The sequence below is a fragment of the Onthophagus taurus genome, chromosome 3 (assembly GCF_036711975.1).
Source record: "Onthophagus taurus isolate NC chromosome 3, IU_Otau_3.0, whole genome shotgun sequence".
In the NCBI taxonomy this organism is placed as follows: Eukaryota; Metazoa; Arthropoda; class Insecta; order Coleoptera; family Scarabaeidae; genus Onthophagus; species Onthophagus taurus.
Window position 1 is genome coordinate 24,953,205 of NC_091968.1, and position 17,974 is coordinate 24,971,178.

At 31.3% G+C, this 17,974-nt stretch overlaps 1 protein-coding gene across 3 annotated transcripts; it reads left to right on the forward strand.

Annotated features, from left to right (window-relative positions):
- The first annotated feature begins 33 nt into the window (after nt 1-33).
- On the forward strand, nt 34-16,135 carry LOC111423539 (PHD and RING finger domain-containing protein 1). Of its 3 annotated transcripts, none has more exons than XM_071195437.1 (9): nt 34-217; nt 272-507; nt 569-1,206; nt 1,419-1,792; nt 6,632-9,262; nt 13,619-15,033; nt 15,218-15,280; nt 15,454-15,582; nt 15,632-16,135. In XM_071195437.1, the coding sequence occupies exons 2-9, from the start codon at nt 304-306 to the stop codon at nt 15,761-15,763; spliced, it is 5,586 nt and encodes a 1,861-aa protein (XP_071051538.1). In that variant the 5' UTR covers nt 34-217; nt 272-303; the 3' UTR covers nt 15,764-16,135. The 3 variants fall into 3 exon arrangements, with proteins under 3 accessions (XP_071051538.1, XP_022912549.2, XP_022912548.2); XM_023056780.2 differs by having other exon boundaries at nt 35-217; nt 285-507; XM_023056781.2 differs by lacking the exon at nt 15,218-15,280 and having other exon boundaries at nt 285-507.
- The last annotated feature ends 1,839 nt before the right edge of the window (nt 16,136-17,974 follow it).

The following is a 17,974-nucleotide window of genomic DNA, read 5'->3' on the forward strand; positions in this document are numbered from 1 at the left end:
TTATGACGTTCGTGACTATGTTCATTATCGTTTCGGTTCCGTAAAGTGCCAGAGGGGTACGAATGGAGTAATGGCGGACGTTTAGTTTAGTTCTTTCAACACCGATTTATCATTTAGAAGAATCCAACAAAAACAACCCAAAACGCACGTTATTAGTGGCGATATAGGAAAAACGCAACCGAAAAATAATGATACCATAACCATATGGTGTTCTAACGTTAGTTTTAAGCAAATATTTCGCCGTGAAATGCCATCTTTAGTGCTACAAAAGAATTTTTTTTAAGGTGAAAACTGGTTTTCGATATGAGCGAGGATAGCGATAAAGCCCCAGAAAAGGGCTCCAGGAAACGTCTCCCTGAGGCTATATGCAGTAGTGAAAGTTCAGATAGTGATAGCTCCTTCGAATCCGTTCCTAAACCCAAGAAGATTAGGGTTAGAAACTATATTAGTGATAGTGTTTCCGATAGTGATAGTTCCATTGAAATCGTGCATAAACGACGCGTTACGGTAAAAAGAATTCGATGTTTGAGACATAATTAAACTAAAAATTTCTTTTTTTTTAATACAGCGTTTAAACAGCGATTTACAAAGTAATACTTCAACATCATCTGGTTCTGATATCATTCATTTGCGTCGTAACGCTCGCCCCCTTTCAAATATGGAGGATTCTTCGGATTGTTCAGAATCTGAATGGGAACTTGAGGAACCAAGCAATAATAACCCTCAAATTGAAGCTTCTTCTGAAACGTCCGGGGGTGAAGAACGCGAACATTGCCCCATTTGCTTAGTAAAATTTCGAAATCAAGATATTGGAACCCCTGAGTCTTGTGATCATTCGTTTTGTCTTGATTGCATATTGGAGTGGGCGAAAAAAGTTCAAACATGCCCCGTGGACAGGCAACCTTTTGGAATTGTGTTACACAGGGAATCAATTAATGGAAAAGTTGTTAATCAAGTTGCTGTTATGAAAGAAGAAGAAATCCCTGATGATGATGTAGTACTTGATTTAACTTTTTGTCAAATTTGTGGATCTCCTGATAATGAAGATACGATGTTATTGTGTGATGCTTGCGATATGGGGTACCACATGTTGTGTTTGGACCCTCCGTTAGATGAAATCCCTGAAGGAGTTTGGATGTGCCCGTATTGTACACCTGTTCATCACGTTATTGGATTAGAATTGGATCAAAGGAATGTAATGAATAGGTGAATAAAATCATTATTATTTTTGATCTAACAATAAAATATTTAAAAGTCGCCCTAAATTTCTAATAAAATTAAATTTTCATTGTGTTATGTAGATTTAGAAATATTTTATTAAAAGCTTTTTCCAAAAAAAAAATCCTTTTTTTTATTTTTATCAAAATTAAAACATTAAAAAGAACCAAATCAAATTGAAATTAAACGATTTCTTAAAGGTCTTTACCGAGAACACGTCACATGGAACGAGTGCGTTCAACGATTCAAACCAATCGTGCTCAAACGACCACTCGAAATACCACCTCGACGTCCACGACTCGAAGACGCCGGAAAAAACGAACCAAAAGACGCACCAAAATTAAAATCGTCTATGAAACTAACGAAATCACGGGCGAAACCGTCGCTATTGAGACGAAAGTTAAGCAACGACGGAAACGAAGGAAACGGAAAGTTCCTCGGAGAAGAAATCGAGCGGTTGTACCAAAAACGGTCAAAAAACGACTTGCGGCACAACTTGGAATTTGTAAATTACGAACGGATGGGCAACTTTTACCGGATGTTCGTATTTCGAATAATTGTAACGATTTAACAGGTAAATTTAAATTTAAAAACGAGTAAATAATTTATATTTACAAAAAAAAGTGAGGTTATGATTATGTTTATTACTATTTTAGGTTATGTGAGGTTATGTTTATTTTTTTTTAATATAATTCGTAATTTCTACTTAACACTAATGTCCACTTTTAACAAAAATGCTCTAAAAAGTTTAGTTTCTAAAAGTTTAGTAACATTATTTTAACCCTTTGTGTCCCAAGAAGTCAAAAATTTTTGTGACAGAATTAAAACGCTATCAAAATACACTCAGTAAAGGCCTTTGGAATCAATTTTGGCTAAATATGCAATTCCCCCATTCCAGGAGGGATATTGGTACTTGGAAGTACCGCCAAGCATTGAAATATACTACTATTAGTGATGTTGCAGTATACAAAAACTTTTATTACTAATATAAAAATATTACTACGTTTTTATTACGTTAGAAAATAAGTAACGATTGCTTTAGCTAAATCACATTGTGATATTCAGAGAAAGAGTTTTCATTACAACATAAATAGGTTTGGCAGAACATTTTCATAACTTCCTCTTTCTTTTGAACTTGCGCTACGACATTTTCGTGGACGCACTAAATTTGAATATTTATTTATCAGACCTGTAGCTACAGAACGACGAAAATCTGATAGAATCTTGAGAAAAAACATATTGAGCTAAGTGAATCTAAGTGTCAAAAAAGATGCTAATTCAAAATTTTCTGGAAGCCATGTTTATTGAAATTAAGGAATGAAACTTGTTCTAAATTAAAGCTCAAAGCTTTCTCTTTAATATGATGTATAATAGTTGTTGGGTTAGATTGGAAAAATATTGAGAAAAAAAATGTTGAAATAAAACTTGCATTTTCGTATAACCTAAAACTGTCAAAAAAGAAGCTAATATAAAAATTCCTGGAAGCCGTATTTATTGAAATTAAGGAATGAGACTTGTTCTAAATTAAAGCTCAAAGCTTTCTCTTTAAAATGATGTATAATAGTTGTTGGGTTGGATTGGAAAAATTTTGAAAAAAAAAAATGTTGAAATAAAACTTACATTTTCGTATAACCTAAAAGTGTCAAAAAAGATGCTAATTTAAAAATTCCTGGAAGCCGTATTTATTGAAATTAAGGAATGAGACTTGTTCTAAATTAAAGCTCAAAGCTTTCTCTTTATAACGATTTATAATAATTGTTGGGTTGGATTGGAAAAATATTGAGAAAAAAAATGTTGAAACAAAACTTACATTTTTGTATAACCTAAAACTGTCAAAAAAGAAGCTAATTTAAAAATTCCTGGAAGCCGTATTTATTGAAATTAAGGAATGAGACTTGTTCTAAATTAAAGCTCAAAGCTTTCTCTTTAAAATGATGTATAATAGTTGTTGGGTTGGATTGGAAAAATATTGGGAAAAAAAATGTTGAAATAAAACTTACATTTTCGTATAACCTAAAACTGTCAAAAAAAGATGCTAATTTAAAAATTCCTGGAAGCCGTATTTATTGAAATTAAGGAATGAGACTTGTTCTAAATTAAAGCTCAAAGCTTTCTCTTTAAAATGATGTATAATAATTGTTGGGTTGCATTGGAAAAATATTGAGAAAAAAATGTTGAAATGAAACTTGCATTTTCGTATAACCTAAAACTGTCAAAAAAGAAGCTAATTTAAAAATTCCTGGAAGCCGTATTTATTGAAATTAAGGAATGAGACTTATTCTAAATTAAAGCTCAAAGCTTTCTCTTTAAAATGATGTATAATAGTTGTTGGGTTGGATTTGAAAAATATTGAGAAAAAAAATGTTGAAACAAAACTTATATTTTCGTATAACCTAAAACTGTCAAAAATGAAGGTAATTTAAAAATTCCTGGAAACCTTATTTATTGAAATTAAGGAATGAGACTTGTTCTAAATTAAAGCTCAAAGCTTTCTCTTTAAAATGATGTATAATAGTTGTTGGGTTGGATTGGAAAAATATTGAGAAAAAAAATGTTGAAACAAAACTTACATTTTTGTATAACCTAAAAGTGTCAAAAAATGATGCTAATTTAAAAATTCCTGGAAGCCGTATTTACTGAAATTAAGGAATGAGACTTGTTCTAAATTAAAGCTCAAAGCTTTCTCTTTAAAATGATGTATAATAGTTGTTGGGTTGGATTGGAAAAATATTGAGAAAAAAAATGTTGAAACAAAACTTACATTTTCGTATAACCTAAAACTGTCAAAAAAAGATGCTAATTTAAAAATTCCTGGAAGCCGTATTTATTGAAATTAAGGAATGAGACTTGTTCTAAATTAAAGTTCAAAGCTTTCTTTTTAAAATAATCTGTAATAATCGTTGGGTTGGATCGGAAAAGTATTAAGAAAAAAGATGTTGAAACAAAACTTACATTTTCGTATAACCTAAAACTGTCAAAAAAAGATGCTAATTTAAAAATTTTTGGAAGCCGTATTTATTGAAATTAAGGAATGAGACTTGTTCTAAATTAAAGTTCAAAGCTTTCTTTTTAAAATAATCTGTAATAATCGTTGGGTTGGATCGGAAAAGTATTAAGAAAAAAGATGTTGAAACAAAACTTACATTTTCGTATAACCTAAAACTGTCAAAAAAAGATGCTAATTTAAAAATTTCTGGAAGCCGTATTTATTGAAATTAAGGAATGAGACTTGTTCTAAATTAAAGTTCAAAGTTTTCTTTTTAAAATAATCTGTAATAATCGTTGGGTTGGATCGGAAAAGTATTAAGAAAAAAGATGTTGAAACAAAACTTACATTTTCGTATAACCTAAAACTGTAAAAAAAGATGCTAATTTAAAAATTCCTGGAAGCTGTATTTATTGAAATTAAGGAATGAGACTTATTCTAAATTAAAGCTCAAAGCTTTCTCTTTAAAATGATGTATAATAATTGATGGGTTGGATTGGAAAAATATTAAGAAAAGAGGTATTGAAACAAAACATACATTTTCGTATAACCTAAAAATGTCAAAAAGATGCTAATTTAAAAATTCCGGGAAGCCGTATTTATTGAAATTAAGGAATGAGACTTGTTCTAAATTAAAGTTCAAAGCTTTCTCTTTAAAATAATCTGTAATAAATACACCTAATAACCATTTATCAAAGAGATACCTTTTTGAACAACAAAATTCAACAACACCACTTTTCACTAAACTTCTAACCTCACACCTGGACGAATAAGTTTAAATATACCAAAAAACCCTATAGTGCGGATTGTGTCATATTTTATACAGATTCTTTCTTGTATAGTAGAAAGTACCGACAACTCTAAATGCGCCGAATAGATGACTACGGTGTAAAATTAATATTTAAAACTACCGGTCCTTTAAAGTACCGTCGGGACACAAAGGGTTAAAAAATCTTATTACGAGGAAAAATGTTTCGATTTCGAAATAAGTCCTTTCGTTTTTAGTCCAAAATTAATGTAGACATCAAAATTGTGTGTGTAGTGTACTGTCTTCAAATCATTTTACTCTGATAATCATGGAAACTATAGATGAACCAACTTTTGTCTAATTAGTGTCATATTCCTCATCTGACTCATATATACAGTGCTTCCCAAAAGTAACTGATAAATTCGTTAAAACAAGTAAAAACGGTTTATGGAAAAATCGTTTAGACTGGTCTAAGGATTTAATTTTTTTGCAATTTTTTGGTATAGATTTTAAATTTCATCTCTATTTTTTTTCAAATAGCAATCCCCGGAACCTACGATATTCATACATTTTTATTACGGAATATGAAAGAGAATTTTTTTTAAAGTTTGGTACAGCCAAAATTAATATTAGCTTTATAAGAAAATTTTCGTGATTTTCCATTCATTTGAGGTAGAAAAATAGCAGTAGCCATGTGTTGGCCAGTAAGTTGGCTTCCCAGTGGAGAGCACCTTACAATTTAGAGCCTCTATTCAATCATTATGTAACTTAAAAAATCGACTTTTTTTAATCAACGTGAAATGACCCAAAAACACGTTAAAAAGAAAGTGCGGAAAAGTGACTAACACTAGATTAACTTCAGTTATAAAACTTCTATTATATGATAACTAATTTCAGGTTTAAAATGTCAACCTCAATTTTGACATATTTGTAATCTTCATTAAAAATCCTTTAAAATGAGTACAAACACGACATATTTATCTCCAATATTAATGAAGTTATGGTCAACTTCCGGTTAAGAATGTCAACGTCAATTTTGACATATTTGTAATCGTTGTGAAGAATCCTTTAAAATGAGTCTAAACATGATACATTTAATTTCAATATTACTCGAGATATAAGCAACTTCCGGTTTGAAATGTCAACGTCATTTTGACATATTCTTAATTTTTATAAAATGTCTTAATATTTGTCACAAACACAAAAATATAATAAAAAAAAATAAAAAAATTAAGGTTGGTATTAATATTTAAAAATTAAATTGCTATCTTCATTGTTGCAAACTTCAGGTTTAATGTTTTTGTTCTAACTTTTTTGTTATTTGAGATAAGTGCGTCTTGTTTGGACTCATTTTAAAGGTTTTTTAATGAAGATGACAAATATGTCAAAATTGACGTTGACGTTTCAAACCGGAAGTGATCGTATCTCCATTAATATTAAAGTTAAATATGCCGAGTTTGGACTCATTTTAAAGGATTTTTTATAAAGATTACGAATATAATAATAAAATTAAATTATTAGTATTTTAGGTCTTTCGGTATTCAGCATTTTTTCTAGACAGTATGAAAATCTCTAAAAACGATAGATTGTTTGAAAATATACTTAAATTAATAAAATAAATAAATTTTATAATTATTTTTTTTTCTATAATAACGTATTAATTCTAATTTTTTTCACAGCTTTTCAACGAAACGAAGCGGGGATTCCTCGATTACACATTTTTGGTCGAACCGATGGTGATTTAAATTCGGCCCCTAGTTCCGATTCGGAAATTGAAACCGGCTTGGATATTTTAGTGCGCCGTCGGAGACCAAATTTATCGGATGCGTCAGTTTTTAGACGCGCAGCTCGTAGAAAAGCGGCTATTTTGCCATCGCAACCAACCACTTCAAATCTATTAGATAACATTTTAGATATGCAAACGAAATTTCATGCGAGAGACTCCGTTTTATCCCTTAATAGAGATGGAAGTATAAAAATTGATAAAAAAGATATTGAAAACAATAATAACAAAAATAAACATGTCGATGCAAATAACTCGAGAGGGATTAATGTAAATAGTTATCGAGATGAGTATTTAAGGCAAAGGCCGAATTATGGGAATAGTTCTGGGAATTCTTCGTCCCCCAGTTCTTTAACAAGTAATTCAGATGAAAATGTACGAAGAGTTAGTACCGAAACAATTAATAATGTTGTTACAACTTCAACAATTTCTGATTCTAACGTTTCTGATTTGAATAATTCTCCAGAAACGACAGAAAATTTCGCGTCGACATCCCAAAGTTGTTTTGATGATACAAAAAAAGATAAAAAATCTTCAAATAAATCAAACAATTCCCAAAATAGCGATTCCGATTTAGACATTTACAGCGATATCGAAACCGTTTCGACAAGCCGACTCGAAGATTTTGATAAGAATCAAACGCCCCAAAACAATTCCGAACCGACAACTCAAACCGACGAAGACGCAAACTCCGATTTAGACTTAATAATCGACACGGAAAAACAAGATGAAATTAAAGATCAAGTTTCAAGTTCAACAGTGGATGTTACAGAAGCTGAACCCAGCGTCGAAAACGTTCAAATGCCTCATTCAACAACAGAAATCCAAAATGAAACTGTTTCTACAATGCACAATAAAGAGGAGAAGTACGATGATGACGATAGTGATGAAGAAGGGTGTCCAAATTTTAGTATTTATTCGTCTGAGAGTATTAATTTAGCAAAAAAAACCGATTTGGAGTTGTTGGGAGAAAATTTGATTGATAACAATAAAAAGGATGAAAAGAAAGAGGAGAATTCGGAGCAGAAAATTGATCACAATTTGATTACCCAAGAAATTTATCACCCCCCAAGTTATTCAAAAGATGCTTCATCGTCAAAAAAGGATAATTTGGGGTTATATAGCGATTCAGAGGATGAAGAATTAGTTAAAATGCAGCCATTTTCGACAAATAACACAATAACTAACCCACTAATTAATAATTCGCAACCAAATCCTGTTATTGAGGTTATAGAAACCAACCAAAATGTTCAACAAGAAACACCTTCGTTTCAATTAAACGATATTATAAACATGACTGAGGATATTAGTGAAGAAGAGAGATCTTATACACCGTGTTTAGATGAGCGTAAACAAGAAGGATTGGATGGTTTGGAAACGGAAATGATTTCTGATGAGGAAGATCGAAATGATTTTGATGAATCCCATGAAGTTAAGACGACATCTGACGGCGGAGATGCGTTGGAAATAAATGCAAAAGAATCAGAATTAGATTTTAGTAAACCTGAAGATTTCGAAGAAGGCGAAATAATTGATAAATTAAAAAAAGCGGAAGAATTAAAAAAGAAAAAAGAGTTATCCGAGAATCTACAAGGAGAAAATAACCAAAATAATAATGAAAATAAAGAACCTGAATCATCGAATTGCAATAATCAGGTAACTGGTGGGGCGAATTTCAAAAAACTTTCGCGTAACAACAAAGATAGAAATTATCGCGAAAAAGACAAAGAAGAAATTCGAAGTAAATCGCGCGAAAAAGAAGACAAAGAAAATAAAAAATCAAAGAAAAAAGAAAAACGCAAAGAAATCGTGCGCTATAACGTCCGATCAATAATCGCAAAACCACGCAGAGATAAATTCGGGAGAGATAAAAGCCGAAGAAAATCGGCGTCAAGATCGAGTCGATCCAGATCTAGATCACGATCACGTTCCAGATCAATTTCGCGCGAACGGAAACAAAGAAGACGAGTACGATCGCGAAGTCGCAGTGAAAGAAGGAGAAGTCGCTCGAGATCTCGCCAAAGAAAACGCAGATCAAAAAGTAGAAGTAGTAAAAAACGAATTACCCGGAAATCTTCTGTTGAGCGTAAAAAACATGTTCGAACACCGTCTCCATCGCCAACTAGAAGACGACGTGAAAACGAACGAAGAAATCGTGGTTGGACGCGGTCGAGATCTCCATCTTTTAGCCCTGAAATGCAACAAAGATTGACGCCGTCCTGGACGCCTCCGAGGATTGTTGAACAACAACCGAATCAACCGCAAAGAGTTCAACCGCAAAATTTAACGGTAATTTTAAATAATGATTTGAATAATAAAAAGAAAAAGGATAAGAAAAAGAAAGACAAAAGGAAAGAGGTCGAGAAAAGTCGTAAAAGGAAGCGGGATAAAACCCCACCTCCGAGTAAAGAAGTTTTTGCATCTGGAAATAATATTTTGGTTAGTGTTAGTTTTAATAAAGATACGGGGGAAAGGGATGTTACGAAAAAAAGGAGGGATACAACCTCGGAACAAACCACAAAGAAAGGTATGTAAATAATAATAATTTAAGGGGGAAAACCACATTAGGAGGCTCATTTTGTTTCATTTTTAATCAAATTTTGACATTTTATTTATATTTCGAACAACTTTTGTGAATTTTTTTGAATAGTTCTATCCAAAAACAACAATGTTATGCACTAATGTCGTACCTAGAGTTCTCCAATCGCAGGACGTTTAGCCATTTCAATTTTCATCTAATATCAAAAAGTTTTTCATTATAGATTAACTTATTTTCTAAGAATATAAATCTCAATGCAGGTGAACGGTCTTCAGACGAACGGCTAAACCCGACACGTTCTAGTTGTAGGCTTCAAAATTGACGTTGACATTTGTAATCGGAAGTTGACCATAACTTCATTAATATTGGAGGTAAATATATCGTGTTTGTACTCATTTTAAATGATTTTTAATGAAGATTACAAATATGTCAAAATTGAGGTTGACGTTTTAAATTTGAGGTTAGTTATGATATAATAGACAAATGCACAACTTCATGGTGTCTTTCATGATGTATTCTTTACTAAAAAAGACCTTTAAAATGAGTCCAAACATGATGCATTTATCTCAAAAAACAAAAAAGTTGTAATAAATTTTGAGATATTTTATGAAAATTAAAAATATGTCAAAATGACGTTGACATTTCAAACCGGAAGTTGCTTATATCTCGAGTAATATTGCAATAGACTGCCTAAGTCTGATGTCACAGGGCTAAGCGGAGCTTATACCGTCTCCAAACAATTTCGTTGCTAACCACAGTTGCTAACGATAAACCGCCATAAAAATGTCATTGGAAATGTCTTTTAAAAAGTCACACATCTATAGACAACCTAAGCCTTGACGTCACAGAGATGGGCGGAGCTTATACCGACTCCAAACATTTTCGTTGCTAACTATGTTGCTAACGGTAAATCACCATAATAATATGCAATTTTTCAATTAGTGTTAAAATAAAATAAACTAAGTGATAAAATTTCATATGACATTTTTTGGCGATTTATCTTAGCAACGAAATTGTTTGGAGTCAGTATAAGCTCCGCCCATCTCTGTGACGTCAAGGCTTAGCTTGTCTATTAAACGTGTCATGTTTGGGCTCATTTTAAAGGATTTTTAATGAAGATTACAAACATGTCAAAATTGAGGTTGACATTTTACACTTGAAGTTAATTATCATATAATAGACAAATGGACAACTTCATGGTGTTCTTTCATGATGTATTCTTTATTCGAAAACCTTTAAAATGTGTCCAAACATGATGCATTTATCTCAAAAAACAAAAAAGAGAATAAAAAACATTACCCTTGAATGTTTTTGGTTCTAAGCCTAGTGTTAGTTCTAGTTTTACACTAGCACTATTACTAGAACTAACAGAAGACCTAGAACTAGAAATATTCGGGTTTAGCTAGTCACACGTCTCTCAACACAGCTAAACCCGAATGATTCTAGTTCTAGCTCTTGTGTTAGTTCTAATGGCAGTGGTAGGTAGCGCTAGTTAGTATAAGATATTACTATAGTTCATTTTTTTTCTATAATACCTGTTAAATTGTTGTAAAGTTGGCAAAATTAACAGGGAGTTTTGTTTTATCATGTTTTGAAGTAAATATGTCACATTGACGTTTGAGCTTTCGTTAATCAAAAAGAAAAGTTGCATAAAAAGTATTGTGGGGTGTTTATTTGCCATTTATTTACCTAGAAAAGGTATTTTATTCTATTAATTACTTTGTAGCACGTTTTTACAACAAATATGTACTTCGTGAAAATCGTATTTAAATAAAAATGTATCAGTATTTTAACCTCAACTAAATAGTTACTGAAAATGTTACTAAAAACCATGAAAACAACATAAATTTTATAAGGGTCCTAGATAATACCAACAGAAACCCTAAATAATTTACATTGACAAGTATTATAGAAAAAAAACGAACTATATGTTTTATATTTTTATTGAACTAGAACTAACACTAGACCTAGAACTAGAACGTATCATCATAGAAAGTATACTAGAATGTAAAGAAAAAGTAATTTTACCGTAATATTCACCCATATTGTATAAATTTAAGATATACATACAGGGTGAATAAAAAGTCTGGCACACCTCAAATATCTTCAAAACGTGTTTCTTTTTGAAAGAATCCTTTCAGGTGTCAAAGACTATAATAAATTTGTCGTCTTTTCTTATGTTTAAATTTTTTTTACAGTGGCGTACATTTTCGGGATCAAAGGGGACAACATTTTTTTAAATGACAACCCCAATTTTTTATTCGATAATATGAAAGAATACATTTTTTTGAATATCTTAGAGCAAATTTTGCATTAGGTTACATAAGAAAAATTTTGCGAAAAAAAATTTTTTTTATTAATAAATATTTGATTTGGATAAACTTCTAGTAGACGTTGCAATTCCCATTTTTTATACCATAGCATGCAAGGCCAGTTGAAATATCAATGAATAAGATGCTCAAACTGTTGTCCATTTACTATTTGACAGTGCCCTAACCTAAAAATAAACTCATCTTGCACTCTATCAATTATGTCAGGTTCAATTTTTCTTATCTCCTCCCGAATTCGTACCTTTAAATCGTCGATGTTCGCGGGTTTATTAACGTATACTTTACTCTTTAAGTGATCCCATAAAAAGAAATCCAGGGGAGTTAAGTCTGGGGAACGAGGTGGCCATTCTAAAAACTCACGTCGACCTATTCATTTTTGTGGAAAAATATCATCCAAATACGTTCGAACGGGAAGGGCATAATGAGGTGGTGAATTTGTCTGGGAAGATGTGGTCGTTGGAACCACATCTTCCTGTAAAAATTGCAAATATCTAGCGCCTGTCAGATTTTCATTAAAAAAAATGGTCCCAATATTCTGTTTCTCACTATACCAGCCCAAACATTAACTTTTCTTGGAAACTGTGTCTCCTGCATCCACCTGGGATTCCCTAAGGCCCAATATCTGAAATTTTGTCGGTTTACAGTTCCACTTAAAGAAAAGGTAGCTTCGTCCGAAAAAACAATATTTTTCGCAAAGATTGGGTCATTATTACACAGAATTTGCATTTGTTCGCAGAATTGCAGTAGACGGTCAAAATCACCTACTAGTTCTTGAGTTAGTGAAATTTTATAAGGATGGAATTTATGTCGGTGTAATACATTGAGAATAAATAGTAGTTTGACTCAAATCAGCAACTCTTAACAAAATTTTAAGTTGTGCATCTTCATTGATTGTGGGATGACCAGATGATCTTGGCAAGTCGCGCACATGCCCATGATCTCTGTATTTAGCAAGAATTTTACTCACCATGGATCGTGATATTGCTGGGCGATCGTTATGTAGTTCATTAAAAAGTGCGCAGACTTCCACAGGGGTTCTTCTCATATCTCCGTAACCACACATCATGAGGATTTTAATTCTATCTTTTTCAGAAAGAGACATTTTTTAGAAGAATTCTTGAAATTAACAGTAGAATTATGTATTTTCGAAGAAAATTTGATTTAACTAACACATTACAGTAATTTTGAATGTTCAAAATTACCAAACAACTAATCATTTATTTGTTTGTAAAAATATCATTCAACGTAACCATAGATACGAACAAAGCCTATTTGGATTATTTCGATAAGTTCATGCATCGCGATAGTTTGAAAGCATTTTCAATTAGTTTTAGCGCCTACTAGAAATTTTTCCAAATCAAATATTTATTAATAAAAATATTTTCTAAGATACTCAAAAAAATGTATCAAAAAAAGATTATCGAATAAAATAATAAAAAAATGTTGCTCCCTTTAACCCCGAAAATGTGTAAAAAAAATTTTGACATAGGAAAAGACGACAAATTTATTATAGTCTTTGACACCTGAAAGGATTCTTTCAAAAAGAAACTCGTTTTGAGGTGTTCCAGACTTTTTATTCACCCTGTATATATCGGTTTTATCGATTTATTCATTCTTGGCATTAAAATACTTTTAATTGTATCCTGCTCATCTTGAAGTATCGATGTTGATAATAATTGTTGTGATATATGTAGCAGCTTCTATTTCTAAAAAGGCATCAAAAACGTTTGATATTATAAAAGCATTCCCCGATTTTCATGCTCATAAAATCTAAACGAATGCGAATTTCGGTTTGTAATTTTGACAGCATATTCTTGGATAGTTGCTAACTAAAAATCGATTTTTTGAACCTTCAAATGTGGTTCCCCCCTTAAAAAGAATCATTTTTAGTAAATAAATAAAAAAAATAAAAGTTGGGTTATGTTGATTTTTAAATTTGACAGCGTATATTATTACCAACTTAAAACGTTATAAAAAAAAATTATTAATTTCTTATTTTGAATTTAATTTTTAGTTCGTAAAGAAAAACGTAAAGTTTCTGATGAACGTAAAAGGAAGAAGAAAGAAATGGCAGCTGTAAAACCTGTGGCAATCATCGATTTAGATCGTTCACCATTCCGTGAATTAACCCCACCTCATCAAGACGTAATCGTGTTAACCGATAGCGAAAATAATGAAAGTAACGATATTTTATTAGAAAAAGACGTGGTTTGTGATTCATCACAACAAGCTGTAACACCGGAAACAATGAGACAACAAAATTATTCTCAAGGTCCAAAAACTCCTCCAGAACCTCAAATCAAATTCACATTAAACCCTAAACAAAATCAAATGAGAGCGATTTCTAATCCGCTTCATGAACCGGATGAATTAGAAAACGATGAGAATCAAGAAGAGGAAGAGGAGGAAGAATTAGAGGAGAGATCAAATGATAACTCTCAACAACATAAAGGACCAAACACACCTCCAGAACCTCCTAATTCACCACCGAGTAGTCCCGATGCTTACGATCCTTTTGATCCTACAAAATCACGTACTCCAACTCCCGTTGATTTAGAAGTTATGAATAGTGGAAAAGAAGAAAACACAGAAAGTTGTTCTGATAATAACAAAGATGATGATAAATCACACACTCCACCTGTTGTAGCTGATATCCAACCAGCCGACTCACAAAGCAGCACTAAAGCGAATAGCCCAGAAAAAAATTCGCCAAAAACCGATCAACAATTAAACATTGGGGTTATAATTAATCAAGTGATTCAACCCCAAACACCAACGATGCCACAATTTTCAAGTAACAACTTAATCACGTCCACTCCAATGAGTAATTTAATATCACAATCAACGTCTTCATCAAGAATTAACATTCTAAATAGTACTTTAATAGCGCCACCTATAGCTTCAACATTACCAAGAATCATTTTACCGACGGCAACAAAATCATCACCCGTAAAAGTTTCACCGAATAAATTACCAATAAAATCGACACCGATTAAACCGATGGTTAATAAATCTCAAAGTCGTAAATCGCAGTCTTTATCGCAATCTCAAGATGCCGATGTTACGTTGGATTTTGATTCCCCATATTCACCAGGATCAAGTGATTATGAAGATTTATTTGAACCTCCCACTGATAAGGCAAATAAATCGCAACAACAACAAGAAAAAGAAAAAGTGAATGTTAGTAATAAAAATCAACAACAACAAAAATCGCCTACTAAACAACAAAATACTTTCGATGTTTTATTCGGGTCGTCTCCAATTAATACTTTTCAAAAAGGTGGGACGAAAAGTGGAGTTAAAAAGGGGGCTTCTAAATATAAGAAAGGTGGTAAAACTAAACAAGTTGGGGTAAAAATCGATGAGGATTCGTTTAAGATTTTGGACGATGTACCTAATTCTGCTGTTGAGATGCAGGTTAAAGATAAGGTGAGTTTAATAAATTTATTTGTTAATAACAAATTAATAAAATTTTTTTTTTATTAATTTGTTATTGTTTGTTATTTTAATATTATTTAAAAAATAGTACAAGCTGTCTGTAAGGTGCGGCGCGCTATTTACAAAAAAAAAGACAAAAAGGCATGCGTTTGAAATATTAATTAATCGTTTTTAGTTTGTGGATGAATGGGTGTTATCTGTGGGGCCCACGAGTGTCTGTAATAAGGAGAAACTCCAAGTGAGTATTCCATAAAAAAAAAGAATTAAAATTAAATTATCAAAACGCAAAGCCGGGGGTGTTTTCGCCCCACAATACGACAAACTGTACCCTTTTTCCATAAAAATTATTCTTTTTTTTTTCAATCCGCACCATTTTAAAACCTAAAACGACGATGTTTTATCATATTACAGTATTTAAAGAAGTTGAATCGACAAGAAAGGGTTGTTGAGGAGGTTAAATTGGTTTTAAAACCTCATTATAACAAGAAACACATTAATAAAGAAGAGTACAAAGATATTTTGAGGAGAGCTGTACCCAAGGTAAATAAGATTACTTTTAAAAGTAGGATTATTAAAATTTTTGTTTTAGATCTGTCATAATAAATCTGGTGAAATAAATCCACAAAAAATTCAAAATTTGATCGAGGCTTACGTTAAAAAAGTGCGTCATAACAAAAAGGTGACTTCATCGAGTAGTTCTGTGAATCCCCAAAAAGTATAAAGATTATCGGCGACAAAAAGTAATTTCATTTTAATTGGAATGAGAAGTTTTTTGTACATATATTTTTTGTATCTTCAAGAATGTGGTGTTAAAATCTAATTATTTGTCGCACGATTAGTTAATTTGATTTTTGAGTTATTAATTTATCTTCATTTTTTAATCTTTATAAAGAGAATAAATATATCCCTGAGCCCCGTTTATACAAAATAATCTATTTACAGCAATTTAATTTAGTAGAGTTATATTTTATTATAATTAAGTAGATTTATAATTAATTTTTATTTTAATTTCGTCCCCGCATCTACTGTATTTGTCAAATTTACAGATAAGTGTGTTGTAATATTAATTGAATAAAAATTAAATTTAAAATAATATTCAATTTTATATTTATCTGATTTTCTATCCTATATTTTTGTTTAAATTGCTTGAAATAGCTCTTTGTGTTTTTTACAGACCTCATAATTATGATTTAAAGTTATTTCACACATAATAATAATACTTTACTGTTACCAAAATAACAATTAATTACCCTCTTTACTACCCTTTTTTAGTAAATAAAATACCTTGAGTCTTGTCAGGGTTGACCAAAAGAGCATATCTCTTAATTTCTATACATAACTGATTTAAATCCTCCATTACTTTATCACAAGCTTCCCATTGCCCACAAGGCAGGAAATTCAGATAAAGTTGGGAATCATCAGCATAAAGATGATAAGAAGAATACTTTAACTTTCAGAATAAATTGATAACTCTTAAACAAAGAAACAGCACACCAACAAATTTAAGAATACATCACAAGTACAGTATATCTATCAACATCAAGAGATCTATATATATATCATCAGTTAAGTCAAGAAGCGCTGTGGCACAGCTATACTGACTCCTAAAACCAGATTGTTTATCAGTCATAATTTTCTATAACACTTTAGACAAAACTTGAAGCATGGTAATAGGCTTTAAATCTTTCAAGTCTTTAACTGGTTTCGTTTTAGGAACATGAGTCACCAGACCACATTTCCATGTCTTAAGATAAACCGACATTACCAGACAAAAGTTGAAAATATGACAGAGAGCATTCAAAATACGAAGATAACACAACCTAACCATATCTAGAGAAATATCATCCGAGCGAATGTTAGTAGACGTAGCCAGGTGTGGAGGTAAATCAGTGATATTAGACCTAACAAAATTAAATTTTCTCAAAGTCTTCCAGATCAAAGATAGCTCACAAGATGGTCCGAAAAGTTAAGACCAATTATACTACAATTAACAACAAGCAAACTACCAGATGAAAAGATCAAATCAACAAGGGATACAGAAAAGTCACCTACCACTACCATCTCATCAACTATTCATCAAGTATTTTAGTTTAAAAAAAGCTCCATAAAAACATTAAAACCATCTTCATCTATGCAAACCCTCAAGGTTTGTACATAAGAGAATGTCTAGGTTTATAGACAACCATACAGCGCATTAATTCAAAAATAATGTAATTGATGGCTTTAATATGTTCAATATAATATAATTCAACTTAATTGTTGATATAAATTCACTTATCACTTTGTTTGTAGAGATTTAAGTTCACTCGAAGTACCTCGAGTTCCGAACACTAGATATAAAACTAGAAACATTCAGGTTTAGCCGTCTTTAAAGCCGTCCATTTGTCTATTATACGATAACTAACTTCAAATTTAAAATGTCAACCTCAATTTTGACATATTTGTAATCTTCATTAAAAATCCTTTAAAATGAGTACAAACACGACATATTTATCTCCAATATTAATGAAGTTATGGTCAACTTCCGGTTACAAATGTCAACGTCAATTTTGACATATTTGTAATCGTCGTGCAAAATCCTTTAAAATGATCCCAAACATGATACGTTTAATTCCAATATTACTCGAGATATAAGCAACTTCCGATTTGAAATGTCAATGTCATTTTGACAAATTCTTAATTTTTATAAAATTTATCACAAAAACAAAAATACAATAAAAAAAATAAAGAATTAATGTTGGTATTAATATTTAAATATTAAATTACTATCTTCATTGTTTCTAACTTCGGGTTTAACGTTTTTTATTCAAACTTTTTTGTTTTTTGAGATGACAAATATGTCAAAATTGACGTTGACGTTTCAAACCGGAAGTGATCGTATTTCCATTAATATTAAAGTTAAATATGTCGAGTTTGGACTCATTTTAAAGGA